The sequence below is a fragment of the Orcinus orca genome, chromosome 15, assembly GCF_937001465.1.
Source record: "Orcinus orca chromosome 15, mOrcOrc1.1, whole genome shotgun sequence".
Classification (NCBI taxonomy): domain Eukaryota; kingdom Metazoa; phylum Chordata; class Mammalia; order Artiodactyla; family Delphinidae; genus Orcinus; species Orcinus orca.
In genome coordinates this window covers 69,748,950-69,768,896 of record NC_064573.1, presented here as the reverse complement: position 1 = coordinate 69,768,896, position 19,947 = coordinate 69,748,950, and the positions used below count along the sequence as shown (strand labels likewise).

General features: G+C 46.0%; 1 protein-coding gene across 5 annotated transcripts in view; it reads left to right on the top strand.

Annotated features, from left to right (window-relative positions):
• SEZ6L (seizure related 6 homolog like) overlaps positions 1–17,966 on the top strand; it is a 201,992-nt gene extending 184,026 nt beyond the window's left edge. For 3 of the 5 annotated variants that reach the window (XM_033412788.2, XM_033412786.2, XM_012538199.3), the window contains 5 exons: positions 5,594–5,788; positions 8,904–8,936; positions 10,721–10,835; positions 12,176–12,278; positions 14,744–17,966. In XM_033412788.2, coding sequence (XP_033268679.1) covers positions 5,594–5,788; positions 8,904–8,936; positions 10,721–10,835; positions 12,176–12,278; positions 14,744–14,773 — 476 coding nt within the window. In that variant the 3' untranslated portion in view covers positions 14,774–17,966. The remainder of the gene's footprint in view (positions 1–5,593; positions 5,789–8,903; positions 8,937–10,720; positions 10,836–12,175; positions 12,279–14,743) is intronic. The other 2 variants (XM_033412785.2, XM_033412784.2) reach the window with 2 other exon arrangements.
• The last annotated feature ends 1,981 nt before the right edge of the window (positions 17,967–19,947 follow it).

The window sequence follows — 19,947 nt, the reverse complement described above, 5'->3', positions numbered from 1 at the left end:
CTTTTTTTTTTTTTTTTTTTTTTTTTTTTTTGTCTTAAGGATTTATCTTCTCTTAAGGATCACTTACTAGGAAGCTGGACTCCCAGGAGGATGGAAAGCCAGGGAATCAGATCAGCACTTACCTGGGGTCTGAGTCTTCACTCTCTCCCAGTAGAGCACTGGATTTCCAGGTTTCCTCTGAAAACCTTCCCTGACCTTCCCACCTCTGACTGACTCAGTGAGGTTTCTGCTCTGTGTTTCTCCCATCACAGCTGCTACCAAGCACTGGGTTGCAATTACCTGATAACTGTTCCTCTCCCCCACTATACTGAGTCCTGGGAAAATCGGAACCATGCTTCTTTAGTTCCCTACTCTATACCAGCTCCTGGCACAAGCCTGGAACATAGGGACAGAGCAAATGTCTGCTGGACTGAAGTTTTTTTTTTTTAAACCCAAAGAGTGAATTCTAGACTATGGAAGTTCATCAACTGTAAAGTGTAGTGCATGGAGCTGCATTTCCGAAGGAGTATTGTATACTCCATTGGTGATACCCATGTGGCTTTAGGCAGTGCCCAGATTAACTTTTCAATGTTAAGAAAATCTTTAAAAATAAAACTGACATTTGAAACCTGTGATTATAAGAATGTTATTATTTGGGGTGAGGCTAAATTATGTGGCACTGTTTAAATGGAAAAATAAGTTAATAGAAATTTTTAAAAAGATTAAGTAAACAATAGTAAAGTTGGGTTGAAAGTATGACCAAAATTGTAAAACCCAGAAAAATAACCAGCGTTTACTGGGTGCTACTATATGTTGCTCACCCTCACGTGCATGAGCTCACTTCATCATCATAGCAACCCTACGAGCTATCCCATTTCACAGATGAGGAAGTTGAGGCTCACAGAGGACAAATATCTTACCCACAGGTGCATAACTAGGATCTGAATCCCGGGCCATTAGGCACTTGAGCCCAAGAACTTCTATTCTGTAATCTTCTTTCAGTTGAATTGATGTAAGGTCTTTTAAGAAACATTTATTGGGCACCTACTGTGTGCCAGACTGCTGAAGATACAGCAGTGAGTAAAAGCCAACTCCAGCTCCACAGAGCCCAACCAGGTTGAAGAGCAAACTTTCAGAGGAATCATTAGGACTCGGGTGCAGGGTTTGGGTCGTGATGTTATTGCCTGTGTATATTATAAAAGTAAGGCGTGCCCAACCTGTTTTTAAAACGATACATCAATATGCTATATAGGACTATAAAATGTCAAAGGAAGATTTTCCCTTCCTACAGCTCATACACCAGGCACACTCCGCAAGGTTAATGATACCTTACCCGTCCTTCTAGGTGTCTTCCGTGGACGCATAATACAATGCTGTCTTTAAGGGTTCCCGTGATTGATTGAAGGAAGACATTGTGGTTTGACCGGGGGCCCAGACATGGTAACATTGGCTGTTCTCAAGTGCCCGTGGGTGAACTTCAACCATAGAGATGACCTGGGTTTAGTGGAGGGATTAGCTTTGGTCAGGCATTGGCTGAACCGCCTGGTGCCTCATTTCTGGGAGTCTGAACTGAAGGGAATGCTAGTCCATATCTCTGCCTCTCTCTCTCAGCTGCTCTAACAGCCCCGCCCCCGCTGACTTGGGGGTCTCCTCCAGGTGCCCCTTACTCTTTTGAGCTTCTCTCTCTGATAGCAGCTGCCATCTCTTTTTGTTTACTTGTCCATTTACATTTGTTTGCTTAAAGCACTGAGACCACAGTCGCTGGAGGGCAGGAATGGCGTCTGATTCGCCTTCTGGCCCCACTGCTGGGTGCGTTGTCTGGCATGCAGTAAACACTTGCTAAATGTTTTCTGAATAAAAGCTCGAGCGCCTGCCAAGGTGCATCTGCATTGTTGTAGCCACCCAGCGACCCAGCAAGTCCCTTTCTACAGGCTGGCTTCCTGGATTGCAGGTATGGGAGGAAAACAGTTCTTCACCCCTGACGAAGGCTGTTATTGAATTACAAAGAAAAAATTATTTCAACCTCAAGAGGTTGGAACCCTAGGAACCTTCGGAACCTTCTAAGCCAGGTCCCTATCGACCCACCCATTCAAAGAGATCAGAGCCCCAATTCCTCATTAGTGGTGATTACTGTCACTAAGGCATAGTCATTCATTCATTTGTTCCTTGGAAAGGTGATACATTAAAATGCCTTCCTGAATGTCAGGCAGGTACCATGTGTAGAACAGTAGGGAGTGGTAAGGATTGTGGCTAACTGGGGAGCATACCTCTTATCTAAGGGGGACAGCTTCTACTCAACGCCATGTGAGTTGAGTGCTTGGGCTCCAGGACACAATCATTGCCATGTAGTTATGTGAGCCCAGTATTATCTTATCTTCCAATGTTTCAGAAGAAGCCAGAGATTCAGATTATTACATGAAATACCCTGATTTGCACAAGCTAAGCAGAGCCCATGTGTAGGTCAAATTCACAGAGTAATAGGGTCTAGTTGGGACTTCTGTTATACTATGTGCCATCCACAATTTCCATGGGGCGAGGGGTTATATCTGTTTTATTCACCTCTGTGTCTTCAGTGCTACTTATGTGTTGGCACATAATAGGTGTTCAATAAACATTCATTGACCCAATGAATGAATGAATGCTTCCTGTGATCCAGGCAAGGTGCTAGGCACTGGAATTCCTGGCATGAACGTAAGATGAGTTTCCAGCCTGGGAGTGAGTGGGCAAGGTGAGAATCAAACAGTGCCATAAAAGATTCTGAAGCTGTGTTGGAGGCCTGTGAAGGTTATAGAACAGGGTTCCAAGAACAGGGGAATTCATGCTGCTGGGGACAGATCTGGCTCCTTGGGGGAATTCTTGAGATCTGCCTTGTAAAATAAGGTGCTTGAAACAACCCATATTTATTATCTTACAGTTTCTATGGGTCTGGAGTCTGGGAACAGCTTAACTGGGTCCTTTGGTTCAGGATCTTTCATAAGAGAGACCTGAGTCTCATCTGAGGCTGGAGATCTCATCTGAAGGCTCAATTGGGGGAAGGATCCACTTCCAAGCTTTGGAGCTCCTACTCCAAAGACAGTGGAGAGTCTGCTAGCAAGACAGAACTACAGTCTTATATAACATCCTCATGGAAGTGACAGCCCTTTGTCTTTGCTGTATTGATACTTTATTGGTTGGAAGTGAGTCACAGGTCCTGCTACAAAGAGCTGCAAAGAGTGTTAATACCAGCAGGTGAAGATTATTAAGGGCTGTTTTAGCCTTTCCACTGCACTCTCCTTTATTTTTTTTTTATTGGAGTACAATTGCTTTATTACGTTGTGCCAGTTTCTGCTGTACAATGAAGCGAATCAGCTACATGTATACGCATATCCCCTCCCGCTTGGACCTCCCTCCCACCCCCCTCCCCATCCCACCCATCCAGGTCATCACTGAGCACCAAGCTGAGCTCCCTGTGCTGTACAGCAGGTTCCCACTAGCTAGCTATTTTACACATGGTAGTGTATTTATGTCACTCTCCTTTAGATAGGAAGGGGAAGGGCATCTCAGACAGAGGGAACAGCGTAGGCAAAGCACAAAAGGGTGAAACAGAGTAACCCATCTGGCAAAATGTGACTAGTTTGATGTAAACTAAGGAACCATTTGAGAGGGAGGCAGGACGCAGATGGACAAAGCCCTAATAGCCCAATCTGGAGACCCTGCCTCTTCTCCAAGCGCAGTGGAATCACCAGGTGTGAAATAATAAAAGACCCACCTGCTCCACGTTCTAAACCGAGGGCCTGCAGAGTCAGGATGATGGCAAGCTGGGGGATTACACTAGTAAATTGTAAAAATCACTCCGATATTATAGGAATCCTTCAGGTAAAAGAGGCAGCATGTCATCTCTTCCGAGTTTCACTAATCAACTGAGTATTGGAAGCTGTGGACAGAAGCTTGTTTCTCTGAAACATGTATGGTAGGTGCAGCTGTGATATGTAAAGACTTGGGTCTTTGTACAGCAAAGCAAGATCCAGAAGGAGCAAAATGTTTTAGGATTTGGCATAGAAAACCCCTTGTTCTCTGTTTGTGGGAATGTAAAATGGTGCTGCCACTGTAGAAGACGGGATGGTGGTTCCTCAGAAAGTTACATGTAGGATTACTGTATGGTCCAGAAATCCCACTTCTGGGTATCTACCCACAGAATTGAAGGCAGGGTCTCAAAGAGGTATTTGCACACCCATGTTCATAACAGCTTTATTCACTATAGCCGAAAGGGGAAGCCATTCAAGTGTCCATTGACAGATGGATGAATAAACAAAATGTTTGTCCAGCCATACAATGGAATATGATTCAGCCTTAAAAAGGAAGGAAATTCGAACACAAGCTACAACATGGATGACCCTTGAGGATATTATGCTCAGTGTAATAAGCCAGTCGCAAAAAGACAAATACTGGATGATTCCACTTATATGTGGTCCCTAGAGTAGTCAAAGTCATAGAGACAGAAAGTGGAATGGTGGTTGCCAAGGGTTGGTTGGGAGGGGAGATGGGAAGTTAGTGTTTAATGGGGACAGAGTTTCCATTTGGGAAGATAAAGAGTTCTGGAGGCTGATTGTACAACAATGGAACTGTACAGAATGAAACTACTGAACTGTATACTTAAAATGGTTAAGATGGTAAATTTTATATTATGTAGAATTTTACCCAATTTAAATTTTTTAATAGTAAGACTTTTTAATGTTTCAGGATGTGTAGTCTTGTGTGCACAGCAGTTTTTGCTGGCTTTCCAGCCCATCCAGGTGCTGAAAAGGAACTAGATCACACGCTGGCCCTGGAATGGGTCAAACTGTCAGGTTCAACTCTCCAATAAGTCTTAAGCTAGCAGGTGTCATTTATGATGCTCCTACTGTATATGTTAGGGTCATTTGTGTTCCTACTGTATACCAGGCCCTGAGCTTCCAGCATGCCTGAACAGGCTCATCTCCAGTGAGGGAGACTGGTAGTAAATAATTAAATACAATACAGTGTATGCAATGCTGTGGTGGAGGAAGAGCCGGAGAGATTAGTGACTCAATTAGGGGTAGGGGGCATCAGGGAAGGCTTCCTGAAGGAGGAGATATGAGGACTGAGTATTGAAAAACAAGACTTATCCCGGCTGTGTGGGCAGGTGAGGTATAAGGTGAGAAGCAGGAGGAATATTTCATAATTTAGCAACACCACCGTCCATTATTTACTGAGTACTTACATTTCAAGGGCGTGCTAAAGCATTTGCACGTTATCTTGTTTAATCTTCCAAGTCCCTGTGAGATAGGTGCTGCTATTATTGCCATTTTACTGATGAGGAAACTGAAGCTCAGAGAGGTTGTGGCCCTTGCTGGAGGTCACACAGCTAGTAAGTAGCAGAACCCAGATTTTTAACCCAGATTCCACAGCTCAGTATATCCTACTGTGCCCATGTGTAACCCATGCCCAGAGGTGGGAGAGGGAAAGGGGAGTTTGAGGAGTGGGCAACAGTTCAGTTCAAGGTGGGGATGCAGAGAAATGATGCTGGAGAGACTGGCCTCAGATCACACAGGCTCTGAGTAGGAGTCCCCAGAGATTTGCATCGTCTCATCAGAGCTCCTTTTGGCTTGCATTTCAGCGGAGGAGTCCCTGGCATGTGACAACCCAGGGTTACCTGAAAATGGGTACCAAATCCTGTACAAACGACTCTACCTGCCAGGAGAGTCCCTCACCTTCATGTGCTATGAGGGCTTCGAGCTCATGGGCGAAGTGACCATTCGATGCATCCTGGGACAGCCATCCCACTGGAATGGGCCACTGCCCGTCTGTAAAGGTAAAGAAACCACCGCCTCCCCACCCCCGGAGTCCCGGGGAATGAGGGACCCAGAGATGTAAAGACTGACTTGCAGCGATTCTAAACTTGCTCTAAAAAGCCAGGCTACTGTGTTTCACTAAATCTAAGACACCACCGTTATTTTCTGCACTGCTGAGGAAGGACATGGCTTCCAATTAAACTATGACACGGTGCCTTCTCCTTGCTTAGCATTTTTGTTTTTACTTACTAAAAGAGCTTAGGTTTTTATCATAAAGGAGAGGCAGCCTGCTTTTGACTCCTGCTTGGACAGCGTGGCTGAAACGTTTCCCACCTCCTGCACCCCCTTCTCACAACCACTTGGTTCCCAAGGGTGATGGGTGTTCCCCTGTCGCCTCTGGGCGTTCTCCCAAGATGCTCACACCTATCCTCCGGGTGCTGATGGTCCTGGGCTGATGATTGCACAAGCACAGGCATCTTGAGCGCCACCTGGTGGCAGCGGTTGTAATACCCCAGTGATTGTAAGACACCCCCCATCTCAGAGATGGTGAAAAGGGGGGAGAGTGTATTTTAGAATCAGTGAACCACTCATCGTTGAAATTAAGTTAGGGCACACCTAGTGAGATTTGGATCCATTTATCCGTGTCTTTGAGGTGTGAAATTCATAATCATATCCTAAGTATGTTCAACGCTTTAGGCAAGTGGATTTAACCTTTTATGGTGTTAGTACCCTTTTGAGAATCAGGCAGAAAGCTCTGAATTCTCTCCCCCGGGGGAACTGAAACATGCAGTTTTACATTTCTACTTGGGAACCCGTAACTTCAGCGGATCCCCAAATGCTCGTTCATGAAGTCCAGCGTTCAGGCTTAAAAATACTTTCCCGGCCAGAATTTCTACTCCTGAGTATAGGCACAAAGTAATTGAAAACAGGTTTTCAAACCAACACTTGTACAAATGATCGTAGCAGCATTATTCACAAAAGATGGAAACAACCCAAATGTCCATCAGCTGGTGAATGGATAAGCAGAATGTGGCATGTTCATATAAGGGAATATTGTTCAGCCATAAAAAGGAATGCTGTAACATGGATGGACCTTGAAAAGGTGATGCTCAGTGAAAAGAAGCCAGACACAAAAGGTCACGTATTGTATGATGCAATTCGAATGAAATGTCCAGAGTAGGTAAATCCGTAGGGATGGAACTCAGATTAGAGCTCCCCAGGGGCTGGTGGGGAGGGAAGAGCAACTGCTTAATTGATACCGAATCTCCCTTTGAGATGAAGAAAATGTTTTAGAACTAGATAGAGGCGATGCTTGCACAACGTTGTGAACGTACTAAATGCCCCTGAATTGGACACTGAATTGAAATGGTTAATTTTATGTCATGTGAATTGTACCTATAAAAAAAGATTTTCCCTGCATCACCCCATTGAAGCCTCGTGACCATACTCTGAGATAGGTGAGCCGTCATACCCATTTCACAAAAGTGGACAGAGAAGCTCACAGAGGTTAAGTGACTTACCCCAAACCACACAACTGGTATAAGACAAATTTAGGATTTGAACCCACTTCTGCTAATTATAAATTCCCTGCCCTTGAAACCCCACCGGGTGAGGCAGTGCTGGCCCCTCAGGTACAACAGACCGTCTAGCAGGAAAGACATTGTCTTGGGAGACCATTGCCCTTTTCTCTCCTCTCCACTTCCACTCCTGTGATCCACCCTGCCAACTCTGTAATGAAATAATAAATCACTTCCTCTTCCCCAAAAAAGTGGGGTCCATCGTTTGTGGTCTGGAGTTGGAGAAATGACAGAGCACCAGTGTGAGACCACCCCCTGGGACTCAGGGGCCCTGGGTTCCCAAGGACACTGCCCTGGCAGGTCCAGGAAAGGGCCCAGGAAGCTGCCTCTTAGCACGTGCCCCCGGGGCCCACTGATCACACTCAGAGGTTCAACATTTCCTTCCATTTCTAAGATTTCATGGAAGCTCATGCCCTCCCAGACACGCAGTCAAGGTCCCATTCATGTCTTGGGTAGGAAGCATCTGCCTTAATCTTTCCATTTTCCTAATGCCCTGGCTCCAGAGATGTCTGCAGTCAGTTAGTTAGCTTTCTTGTCGGCTGGTTTTGTTATCATCACATGATAACGATGAAAGTCAGAGAGTCACTTTGACCAAAGCTCTAACTAGGAAATCTCCGTATTATGTAGGACACCGCTATTGCTGGGCCTTTGGGGGGCAGCTCCTCCCACGACCTTATCATGCAATCTTTCCATCGAAGCCCTTCACTCTGGGGGTTTTGCATCCCTGAACCCCGTCCCTGTGGGTATATTTTTGTGCTCAGGTATCATGATGACTTTGATGCCAAAGCGTGAAGACACCAGCCCCCATCATCCTGAACTTCCAGAGGAGTTGTACAGGGAATCCAGGGGAATAAACCAACCGCAGAGAGTTCCAGTCTATGGCAATGAAGGAATGAAAATATGGAATAAAAATCCTATATTCCAAATCAATATGGAATAAAAGTGAAATTAGAAAGGTTCATATAAATGTATATTTCAAAGCAGGAAAACAATTTCACCTCTGGCTGGGCTCAGGATTTCGGATTTGTAATTTTGTCTTGCCCCTCACCATTCATCAGCCTTGGTCCGACGCAAAAACACTGAAGAGACCAGGACTATGTAGTTCAGAGCAAAGGCCCAAGAAAGCCAAGCAAGTTTAAATCCTGCCTCCATCACTTAGGAGCTGTGTGGTGTCAGAGAAATCACTTCGCTTCTCTGAACCTCTGTTTGCTTATCTGTTAAATGGGGATGAGAATAGTATCTACCTAATGAGATTGTTGTGAGTGTTAAGTGAGCAAATATATATAAAGCTCTTGATGCCCAGTATCTGACATATGGTGAATATTCAGTAATTATTGTCCTTTTCCTTTCATATCTGTCTCATCTTCTCTCAGGAACTTAGGAAGGGAATGAGGCATTTCCACTAATTCCGGTAGCCTAAGATTTAAAAAAATAAACAAAACCACAGCACTACAGCAAAGCATGGAATGGACTTTTGCACCTAATTTGGGGGGGGGGTGCTTCATGCAAACAGAGTGAATTCACTTGACATTGAGCAATGCTCCAATTTCTCTTTCAGTTAATCAAGACAGCTTTGAACACGCTTTAGAAGGTGAGTCCCATGAAGAAAAAAATCCCATAAACCAAGCTAATAGCAGAAAGCAAGGGAAGGTCCTTGGAGATCCTTATCGAGGCATTAACAGAAAGTTAAGCAAAAATGCTGCCTTCACACTGCTGAGGATAATTTCAAAACAAATGACATTGTAAAGAAAAAAAAAAATTATTGAATTTGCAACTTATAGTCCTAACTATGACCTAAAAGAGATTTGACGCCCGTTCTGTTCATGATGACGAGGTAAAAACATCTGGGAGTTCACGTGCCTGAGAAACACATACCCTCTTGTAAAACTTTTCAGCCATGCGGTGCTATTTGGGGGAGCTAAATCCAGAGATGCCTCACCCTTCATGCTGAGCAAGCTCCTGGTTTGGGGAGGGAAAGGTCTTCCCCAGGGGATGCTCTGTGGTCTGTTTTCCCCTCCGTCTTTTTCTTCCCCAAAATAGCTGTCCCTGGATCCCCCTTGTTTTCTGTTCTTGTTAGAAATTACCAAGTGAGATTTATTAATGTGGAACAGATGCTAAAAGTGATCCCGGATTTTGTTTTATCTTCCCTTTTCAATGCATCCCACACGTAAAATGTTCTGCATTCTGTATAACCTTCGTTCAGTTTGGTACAAAACCACTCACTGGGCTGTCGTGTCAGGAAAAAAATAACATATTTTGTTTTAAAAAAAAGTTTTAACCAATTGGACAGTTTTTAAAATTATTTTTGGAGCCACTTATCTTTCTGACAATAAATTGTTCACTCAGAATCTGGGGCAGTGGAAATTACATGTCATTAGTTGCTCTCTTCTGCAACAGATGACATTTTAATCCAAGCAGACAGAGCTGGAGCTCAAATACATGTGTAGGCTGTGGGGAGCATGTATCGGTCACTCCACTAGAAGAAGAAGGGCATTTGTGGTGTTAGGCTCTATGCAGGCCCTTCCTTCGCTGTCTTGCACCGGCCAATGGACCATGAGAACATCTCAAAGGCCTGGGTTGCTCAGCGGGTGTGATGCCATCGTAATGTTCTGGGCTCGCACATTTATCATGGGTATTAAGACTGATTTTTCAGACCCAAGGAGTGGTGGCTAACGGATTGCAGATTTGCATAACGCCGAGCTCTGTTAGACGTGGCTGTGGAGAACGGCAGAGTGTGTCCAGAAGGGATGTGGAGTCTGCCTTCAAGCCTTTCTCGGAAAACGCCCCCTTCCCCCCTCCACCTCCACAATAATCATCATAGTTCTTGTGATTTCCTCTAACCACTGGGAGGTAGCGGGAGGCCCCAGGTGAGGCGGAGAGGGTTGCCTGAGAGTGTGCAGCCATGGCCTCTGAGGATGAAAACTGTGTCTTCATGGTTAGGGTGTCATGGGTGTGCGGTTGGGGTGTCATGAGGTGTGCAGGTACCGAGCACTGACCCAGCTGCTCAGCACCCTCTGCTGGAGGGTCTGATTGAGCAGGTCTGGGAGGGACCTGCCAGTCTAGACACAACTCTGTCTTCTCCATGGACTGTCAAGCAGATCTGCCTTTCCAGTTAGCACGTTGGGGATTTTCTCCAGGTCTTCCCTGGAATTGGATTTTAACCAGATTTCGACTGATGACCACCCCATCCAAGAATAGGTCTGCGGCTCTGTTGCCAAGAACCAGCACCATTTCCTTTACTCTTTGCCTCTTCTCCTTTCTGGAGATGGTTCTCCAGTGGCTGGCTCTGTGACATTAGGTCTTGGAGTGGGTGCAGGGCTGGGAGGGCGGGTACTCCCCTGGGAGCCAGGGGCCTTCACCGGCTTGTGCATTTAGTAGCAGAAGCGGCAGCCGAGACGTCTCTGGAAGGGGGAAACGTGGCACTGGCTATCTTCATCCCGGCCCTCCTCATCTCCTTACTGCTGGGAGGAGCCTACATTTACATCACCAGGTATGGGGCTTCGGGTGGGAGTGGGGCTCTCACCCACTCGGCGACCAGCGTGCTGAGGGGCTGGGCTCGTCATGGACCCTGAGCCTCCACTCTTGGGGACAGTGGCATTTGTGTGACTGAAGGGATGGTGTGACTCAATTCAACTCTGAGAAATATTTAGATCGTGCACCTGCCAACCCTTCATGGTAGGAGGGCTGAGCATGCAGCAGCAAATCAGAAGACACTCTCCTGACCCCACAGAGCTAATGTTTAATGGGAGAGAGAGACATTTCCTGTTGCCAGGCACACTGACTCATTCTCTCCTTTATTCACTCATTCCCTCACTTATTCAGCATGTATGTATTGACAGTCTAATGTCATTGTCCCAGGTGTCGGGGATCATAGAACGTGCCTTTAACAAGGAAGGAAGATATTCATCTATGGCTAGCATATTCACTCATTCGTTCAATTTCACAATTATTGAGCACCGACTCTGTACCAGGCCGTTTTCTGGGCTCTAAGATCATTGTCGTGAACAAAACAAAAAGAAATCGTTGACATGTGGGGCACAGGTTCTAATGGGGGAAGAGAGACAATAAGTAAAGTATAATATAAAAGTAAGTAGTACATTAGAAGGTGAAAAATGCCGGGAGAAAAAGAAAACTTAGAAGAGAGAAAAAGGGAGCTGGGGTGAGGCAGTGGTTGCATTTTAAGTGGGGGAGGGGTAGAGGAGGCCCCAGTGAGAAATCACACTTGAGTAAGAGCTTGAAAGCAACAATGAGTAAACTGTGCAGATATCTGGGAGAGGAGGATTCCAGGCAGAGAAGCAGCATGTGCAAAGGCCCTGAGGCAGGCATTTGCCTACTTTAAATGGTCCCTGTGGAGCTCACAGTCTGGAAGGGGGAGAGGAGAAATACACACATTATCACACACTATAATAAACACGATAAAGGAAAGAGACAGGGTGTGGGAACAGAGACCAGATCTAAATAGGTGGTCAGGGAAGGCTGCTCTGAGGCAACACAATATATGCTTAATAAATGCTCATTATTATTGCGCTTGCCCTTTGCATTAAAGAGGGACTTGTATCATCTTACAGGAGAAAACACATTAAGCTCCAGTAAGGGGAGGTCCGGGGTTTTAAGGATCACCGACTGGGTTAGAAATTGAGAGCGATTATGATTTCAGCTTTTACCCCACTCGGATTCTCACCTACAAGAGGCCGTCTCCACACATCCTCCTTGTTATCCATGGAGGTGCCCATGCTCAGGAAGTGGCACCCACCATTCCCCTGTGGGACTGTAAGGTGTCTCCTCGTCCAGGAAAAGTAACTTCTCTTCCCTTCACCGTCTCTTCTCCAGATGCCGCTATTACTCCAACCTCCGCCTGCCCCTGATGTACTCCCACCCCTACAGCCAGATCACCGTGGAAACCGAGTTTGACAACCCCATTTATGAGACAGGGGTGAGTGGGTCTCTCTTCTCTCCCTGGTGCCTCCCTCTTTGCTCTCAATCCATCGACATCAAAACGGGAGGTTTAATTTCCTTTTGCTCACGATGCTGCTGGCAGAAAGGCATGGCCAGTGGTCCTCCTGTCTCATCCCCGCCAAGACCCCTATTGAGGTAACTGCTGGAGAACTCAGCTCGTTCTAGGAATTGATGACAAGCCTGTAACTCTTTATTCTTAGCAGAATGGCCACAGAAAGAAGGGGCTGCACCAGAGACCCATGGAGAGACAGCTAAAATGAGTCCGAGCCCAGCGGTGGCCTGGTGGCAGTGGGCAGCATTCCCAACATCTTATTAAACTACATTCCTTATTGAACGGCAGTGTGCACCATCCCCACACATTTGAGCAGCAGCCTTGTGTTGGTACTAGGGACACAGCTGAACCAAATAGACACAGTCCTTCCGTTAATGAGCTTATAAGCTCACAAAGGAGACAGATATCGATAATAGTAGTAGTCGTAGTAATGGTAATAGTAATATTATGGGCCAGGCGCCTTAAATGCATAATCCCCTTCAATCCTTGTAACTCTTTGTGATGGATTCTCTAGTTATTTCTGATTGGCTGATGAGGACATTGAGGTTCAGGGAGAGGAAAAACGATTTGGTCAAGATTGCACACAGCCAGAACACACAACCTGCAGCCAGGATGCAAACTCTGTTAGCCTCTCTTGCCTCTCCTTGAACCTCAAACAATCAAATATGCCAGTGAATATCTTAATTTTTAAGGGCCAACCATAATTTTTAAGGGCCATGAAAGAAATTGGACAGGGTGCTATGAGTGTGTGATGGGATGGGAGAAGGCCATCTCATCTCATCTTTGAGAAAGCTGAGTCATATAAGGTGGCTGAAAAAGATGCCAGGAAGACAGGAGAGCACGTGCAAAGGCCCAGAGGCATGTGTGAAGAACAAGAAGGCTGGCCCTGAGTTTACAAAACCACAACCTTCAAATTCACTGTGTGATGAGGTACAATCATCTCCCAATATTGGGGGCATAAACTTGTTCCGTGTCCGTGCTAACCTTGCAGCAGTCCTGCTTCCTCTGACCTCCTGTTATCAATTGATGTGTAATAATATTTTTGCAAATTTAGGAGCCTAAAGGACACACATTTATTACCCCATAGATTCTGTAGGTCAGGAGTCCAGGCACAGCTAATGTAGGTCCTCTGCTCCAGGACTCACAGGCTACAATCAAGGTGTCAGTCAAGGCTGCAGTCTCATCTGCGGCTTGACTGGGGAAGGATCCACTTCCAAGCTCACATGACTGTTGACAGCATCCAGTTTCTTGCAGGTCGTTGGACTAAGGGGCTCAGTTTCTTGCATGCTGTCAACCTCAGTTCCTTTGTATGTGTCCCTCTCCGTAGAACAGCTCACAACATGGCAGCTTGCTTTTTCAGAGTCAGCGAGAGAGAGAGAGGTCACAATCCTACAAAATATAAACACGGAAGTGACATCCTAGCACCTTTGCTGCATTCTGTTGCTTAGAAGCAAATCATAGGTTCTGCATACAGTTAAGGGGAAGGGATCATACAAGGAATGTGAATACCAGGAGGTTGGGGACCATGAGGACCACCTTGGAGCCTGCCCCCCAAGCTTGCATCTACCATGAAGCACAGACAGAATTGCTTATCTGTGTTGACCCAGTGGGAACTGTAGACCTCCATTAAAGCATGTGACAGTGACATGGGGCCGAGCCTATGACTTCTTATATCTCCCTACTCCTCTGCCCTGGGGGCCTGGAGTATATTACACACACTCCACGAGTATTGGAGAAATTGAACTGGTTGCTGCCTACGTGTTGTGGTCATTTTAGATATGGCACTGGTAAGACAAGGTTATATGTTATTTTACATTTTGTATAGCTTGTTTCTGAATCCTCAGAGAAGGTCAAGCTGATGAGAAATAGCCCTTTAGAAACTAGACGTTATTAAGACTTATTCGTGTATGTATCAGTCACCTAGCACTATGATAATGCTGAGTAACAATCCCAAAACTCAGTCGCTCAAAGTAACAAGCGTTAATTTGCTCATCAGTCCACGGGACAGTGTTTTCAGCTAGTTTCAGCTGGGTGGTAGTCCTGGTTTGGCAGTGCTCACTCACACATCTGTGGTTGGCTGATGACTCAGCTCTGCTGTCCATGACTCTCATCTTCTTGCCGGCGCTAAAGGCCATCAAGGCATGCTCTACTCGTGGTGAAGGCAGAAGGGCAGGACACCAGCAGCAGAAACACACAGGCACTTTTCAGGCCCCTCTTATGACCCACTTTCCCATAACCCATTGGTAAAAGCAAGTCAAGTTTAGAGTAAAGAGCACTGCAAAGTCCTATGTCCAATATCTTGGATACAGAGAAGGGTGAAGATCCAGAACGATTCATGAGTCACTCTGCCACACAAGGGGTCAACAGATCTGTGCTTCTCTCTCACACAGGAAACCAGAGAGTATGAAGTGTCCATCTAGAGAGAGCTCCACGTGAGAAGGGAACTTACAGATACAAACTCAACTACAGCCTCCTCGAGAAATTCATCCAGAGACCATGTGGCATTTGATGGAAAGCCCAGAGTGTCGGCTGTCTTTTCTTTAGACTCTTTACTGAAGACTTTGTTTTCTTCACTGTATTTATTATATTTAAAATCGAAATAGGTGTGGTTGGATGTATTGCAGCTGCAGCCAAATTTGTGGTACAGCCTCAATCCTGAAGGCAGGTGGAGGACCTGTAAAATAGCAAACACAGCAGTAGAGGGAAAAGGAAAAAAAAAAAACAGCAACAGGCTGTTTCTCCTATCAGCAATTCCGTGCTACGGCTGCATCAACTTGCATGCATCTTCAGGATCCATGCCCATGGTGTTTTTCGTACAAATCTAAGTCCCAAGGTTAGGTTGGAAAAGGGTATTTCTTGTTGGATTAACTTGGGTTGAAATTTAGCACAGAGACTTAAACAGCACTACTCCAAAACCAGTCTGTTTTCTCCCTTCCAATTTCCTCAGCTGCTAAAAGAACCTGCCCCGTCCCCTCCCTCCCATGGCCCCTCTGAAGGCAGCAAAGGTGTTACACAAACATTCTCTTTCACCACCCTGGCCTCGCTGGATGCTGGCAAACTAAGAAAATGTTTTCTTTCTATAAAGGTGACAGGTGACAAAGGAAAGTTTTCAGAGAAGATGAGAGATCTGAGAGTTCCAGTGAAGAAGTGGATGAGGGGCAAAGCTGGCTAAGGGAATCGAGAGAATAAAATGATACTCTTTCAACGATGAAAGAGCAGGTAATTTATGCTCCCAGGGCCAGAATCGATCACCTTGTTCAACAAGGCCACCCTCAAGCCGTGATGATAGATCCGTAGTCTTTGCAGGCGTGAGCAGTACCGCCCATAGTGTTAAGAGGCTTTGGGTTGCAGGGGAGAAATCCAGGGGTGAGCTCTGTTTCCCTCCCGGGGTGCTGCACTGCCAGAGCCCTCAAAATAGGGGAGACTCAAGTGCACTGTCACTCTAAAAGGTGGCACCTTCAGAATACACTTGCAGTCAAGTATTTTGGAGGGAGGGAGGGTCCTATGAGAAGAAACTACTTTTCTATTCTCTGAAGCTCTGCCCGGATGTTGGATGGTGGCGTGAATGCTTGACCATAGAGGTGCCGAGGAACAGGAACGGGGGGCTTAAAGCCACAACGGCATCCACATCACACGATTTGAACTCCAGTGAGGAGAGAAGGAGGAATTTTAGGCCAGAAAGGAACTCTTAGCATCTCATTAATCCCGCATCCTGGTATTTGATCAGAGTCCTTTCACCTCAACCCAGTAGGACTGGTGAGTGTGTGATTATCTGGAAGATTCTTTTCTAAATATAGGTGTAAAGAGAAGGCAAGGGGTGAGGATGCTTGGAAGGAAAAGTGCCTGTGAGGCTAATTCATCTCCCTAATGTCAACCAGTGGCTCAGAGAGGCACACCGGCCCAGCGGCTTTTGGGGTGCTCTTTGGAGCCTTTCCATGCTCTCTAGAATTGTTTTAAATCAGCTGGTTTTCAAACAAGACCTTTCTGGCTGCCATGCCTTTGGGAGAATGGCTGGGAGTCCATGTTTTGGTAGCTTGCGGGTCTGAGGCCCAAATATTTTCCTTCTGCCAGAAAAGAATCCTGCTCATCTGCTCCTTCAAGCAGGCATTCATGATGCACAGCAAGAGATCATAAAAGGCTGCTGTCCAGCTGCCCAAAGCCCACCCCGTTATATGAAAGAACCAGAGGAGAAATGTTCCAGACCATTAGTGAGCAGTGTCATGTCTGGAGAAAGACCAGCAATGCAAATAATGCAAACTTTTTTTTTGAAGGCAGAATCAAATCTTTGCTTTTGTATCTATTTGATGCTGATTCTAATCCTAACCCTGGGTCGTCCAGAATGAAGAACTCTATTAATGATATTTAATTTTAGAACATACTGTGGTTACATGAACACTAAATATTTGCCTTTCATAAAGACTGACAAAATATAAAATCTTTATTCTAACCCTGTTCCCTGAAACTGGCCAGGCCATGGCCCAGGAGCTCTTATTGGCTGTTGGATGGGCTAGAGAGGTGTTGATTTTCCTTTTCTTCCAGGATTCCAGTGTCTTAGTTCTGTCCTAGTCATATAGCACCTGTGACCATGTTTTATTTTTTTAATTTTTTTTGTGACCATGTTTTAAAAGTTTGTTTTAGTCAAAAGATGGATCATGCAAGCTTGACAATGTACAGTGTGATTGAAAAGACAGGTTGGTGTCTATTTTTCTTTTTAAAATACCTGAATGTGTCTTTGTAATATGTAAAGGTAAAACAAATCATAATAATCGTGCCAAAAATTTACCAGGCATCTCATTTCAGCTCATGTCATGTCTGTTTTTAATAAGCTCAATGTTAAAACCCGCTGGGATTAAATATTTTTGAACAGGATACAATCTTAAACTTGAGAACAGACTGAACCTTCCTACAAGCTACTCTTTGTAAAACATCGGGGAAATACGTTTACAGAGATTTCGAGCTTCAAAGAATGCATGTGATGGTGCGTATTACATGCTAATTCGTATAAGCTGTATCTGCCAGCTACCACCCTGTGCTTTAAAAATGCACACACTCAACCCTCTTCAGCTTGGGACTCATCTTTCTGCTTCTTCTGGTGGTAGAGGGTAGAAATATTTAGCCAACTTAAGTATTCTGGTTGCTACTTGATGGCCATCCTTATTTAGTTCCACGGACATGCTTTAAAAATGACCTTTTGAAGTCAGCTCCTTGGAGAGCCTGCAGAACCTCAGGCTGATAGCTTTGGAGACTGCCGAACAGCCCAGCAGGAAACGAAGTGGCTACGTGATCCAAACGGCTGTATGAGCAGACGGACGGGACTGGGCAAATACGTGGGTACGTGTAGGCTGAGCGTGAGCCTTGGGCAAAAATGACCTTTCTTTTGGTCAATCCGAAGGGTATGACTTTCCTATGTTTTTGAGGTCGCTGGGTCATTTGAGGTCCCGTTTTATTGAGTTGTTCGGAACCCCCAAAGGTAGGCTTTCTCCTGGGAAGTTTTCATTTCCATTTTATGCCCAAATAGAATTAAACGCAAAACAAACTTTCTAAGCTAGAATAATGAAATGAAGTCATTTTCCACTTTGTATATATTGATGCTAATAAAAGAAATGAAAAAGAGTCAAAGCTATGGGGTTTTTGTTACAAACACTCCAGGCTGGCGCTGAGTGGAATGTTTCCATTTTCTGGGGATTCGGCTGGGATGACTGAGACTTTGAATGCCAAGACAGGACTGGTTGGCTGGTGACTCGGAATGGTTCCAGGAGCATTTGGGGAATGTTTGGAACAAGACATGTCCACTGCCATCATCACATACCACCACGCAGGACATACCAGGAGCATCAGTGTCCGAGGACAGGAGAGCAGAGATGCTGCAGCTCAAGCAGACAGCAAATTCTCCATCCTCCGCCTTTTGTTCTCTTCAGGCCCTCCGTGGGTTGCAAAGATGCCCATCTGCCTTGGTGAGGGTGATGATCTTTACTCAGTTTCCCAATTCAAATGCTAATCTCTTTGGGAAACACCCTCACAGACACACCTGAAAATAATGTCTGGCCAGCTATCTGGTCATCCCTTAGCCCGGTCAAATTGACACATACAGTTAGCCATCACCATTTTGTCCATTTGACAAAGAAAGCAATCCTCCAGGTGGTACCCAGAAGAAAGCAGAAAAATCCTGATAGATGACGACAAGCAAGGATACGAGCCAGGAATGACCAGTGCAGGCATGAGCCAGGTGCGGCTGTGGTTAGGGGTGGGCGGTCAAGGAGGTGATTTTAAACGGGGACTGAAAGGAGAGTAAAGCCATACGGGGATGTTTGGGGAAGCTTCGGGGCAGAGGGAGGCCAGTGGGAGCTTGTCCCCTTTGAGGGACAGCCAGTGTGGCTGGAGGGTGGAGAGAGGGGGTTGCATGGTGGGAGGGGTCAGAGCAGCCGAAGGGGGCAGACCACACGTAGATAGGGAGGGGAGGGATAGGACTGGACTTTGTGATTAATGCTCCCTCTGGTGGCCACGTGGGGAATCCAATCCAAAATTTAGGTAATTTTCAAGGATGGGGGAAGGGGGCTCCAAGTTCGCCTTATCACCTCAGGGACAACTCACAGTAAATGGAGAACGGGGTGGGGGAGGCACGTAGGGCAGCATCCTGGGTGGACGTCGGGCGTGCTCCTTCCCTGCAGCTATCCAATCACCTTCCGTTATAAAATGAAGGGGTGGGGCTTCTGATAGGTTTCCTGGAGAGAAGTTTCACCAGTGGGGCGGGGCCACTGGCAGGACCAGGGTGGGGCTGAATCATCCATGGGCCTGTCACTCAAAATCAGGTATGGAACCGAGGAGATTCCGAGGAAGGACAGACAAGGTGAAGAAAGAAGACGGAAAGGTAGAGGGTACCCGGGATGCTTTCGGAAACCAAGATTCTGTTTCCCAGGCCTGGCTGCCTACAAGTTTAGAACAATAGTGGAGAGACAGAGCTTCCCCTGAGACCATGAACCCACCTGCACTAGTAAATGTACTTCAGACAAACAGCAGAATGGGCAGCCCTGGGCCAGGAGAGGGAGAACAATAAAGCAGTGACCAAAGAGATCCCTGCCAGGATAACACAGTAATAATCATAACAATCATGGTAATAGTAGCTGGCGTTCGCCGGCTGCTTGCTAGTTCTTTTTGTTTTGTTTTCTACATTTTAAATGCACTTTCTCTTTTGGAACAGTTTTAGATTTCCTAGTTATTTGATGCCCTTTAATATCTCATTTACTCCTGTCAGTAAAATTATTATCATTCTCCTCTTACAGATGTGGCGTCTGAGGCTCAGAGAGGCTAAGTCACTTGCCCAAGTCCACATAGCTCATCCATGAGGGAAGGGGACCCAGGAGGTCTGGCTCCCGGTCGGTGTCCTGGGTAGGAACGCCTGCGCCAGCCTGAGCAGTGCTGGGCACCCAGAACCCAAGCAGGCTCTGATCCTGTGGACGCCCTGAGCTCGGGGACTCTGCCTCACTGGTTTTTGTCCTGGGAGGTGTTTGGCTGTGTTCAGCCGTAGTGAGGAGCTGCAACTCTGGGTTTGAGTCTTGACTCCATCAGCGATTAGCAGCGTATTGGAGTGAGGGAC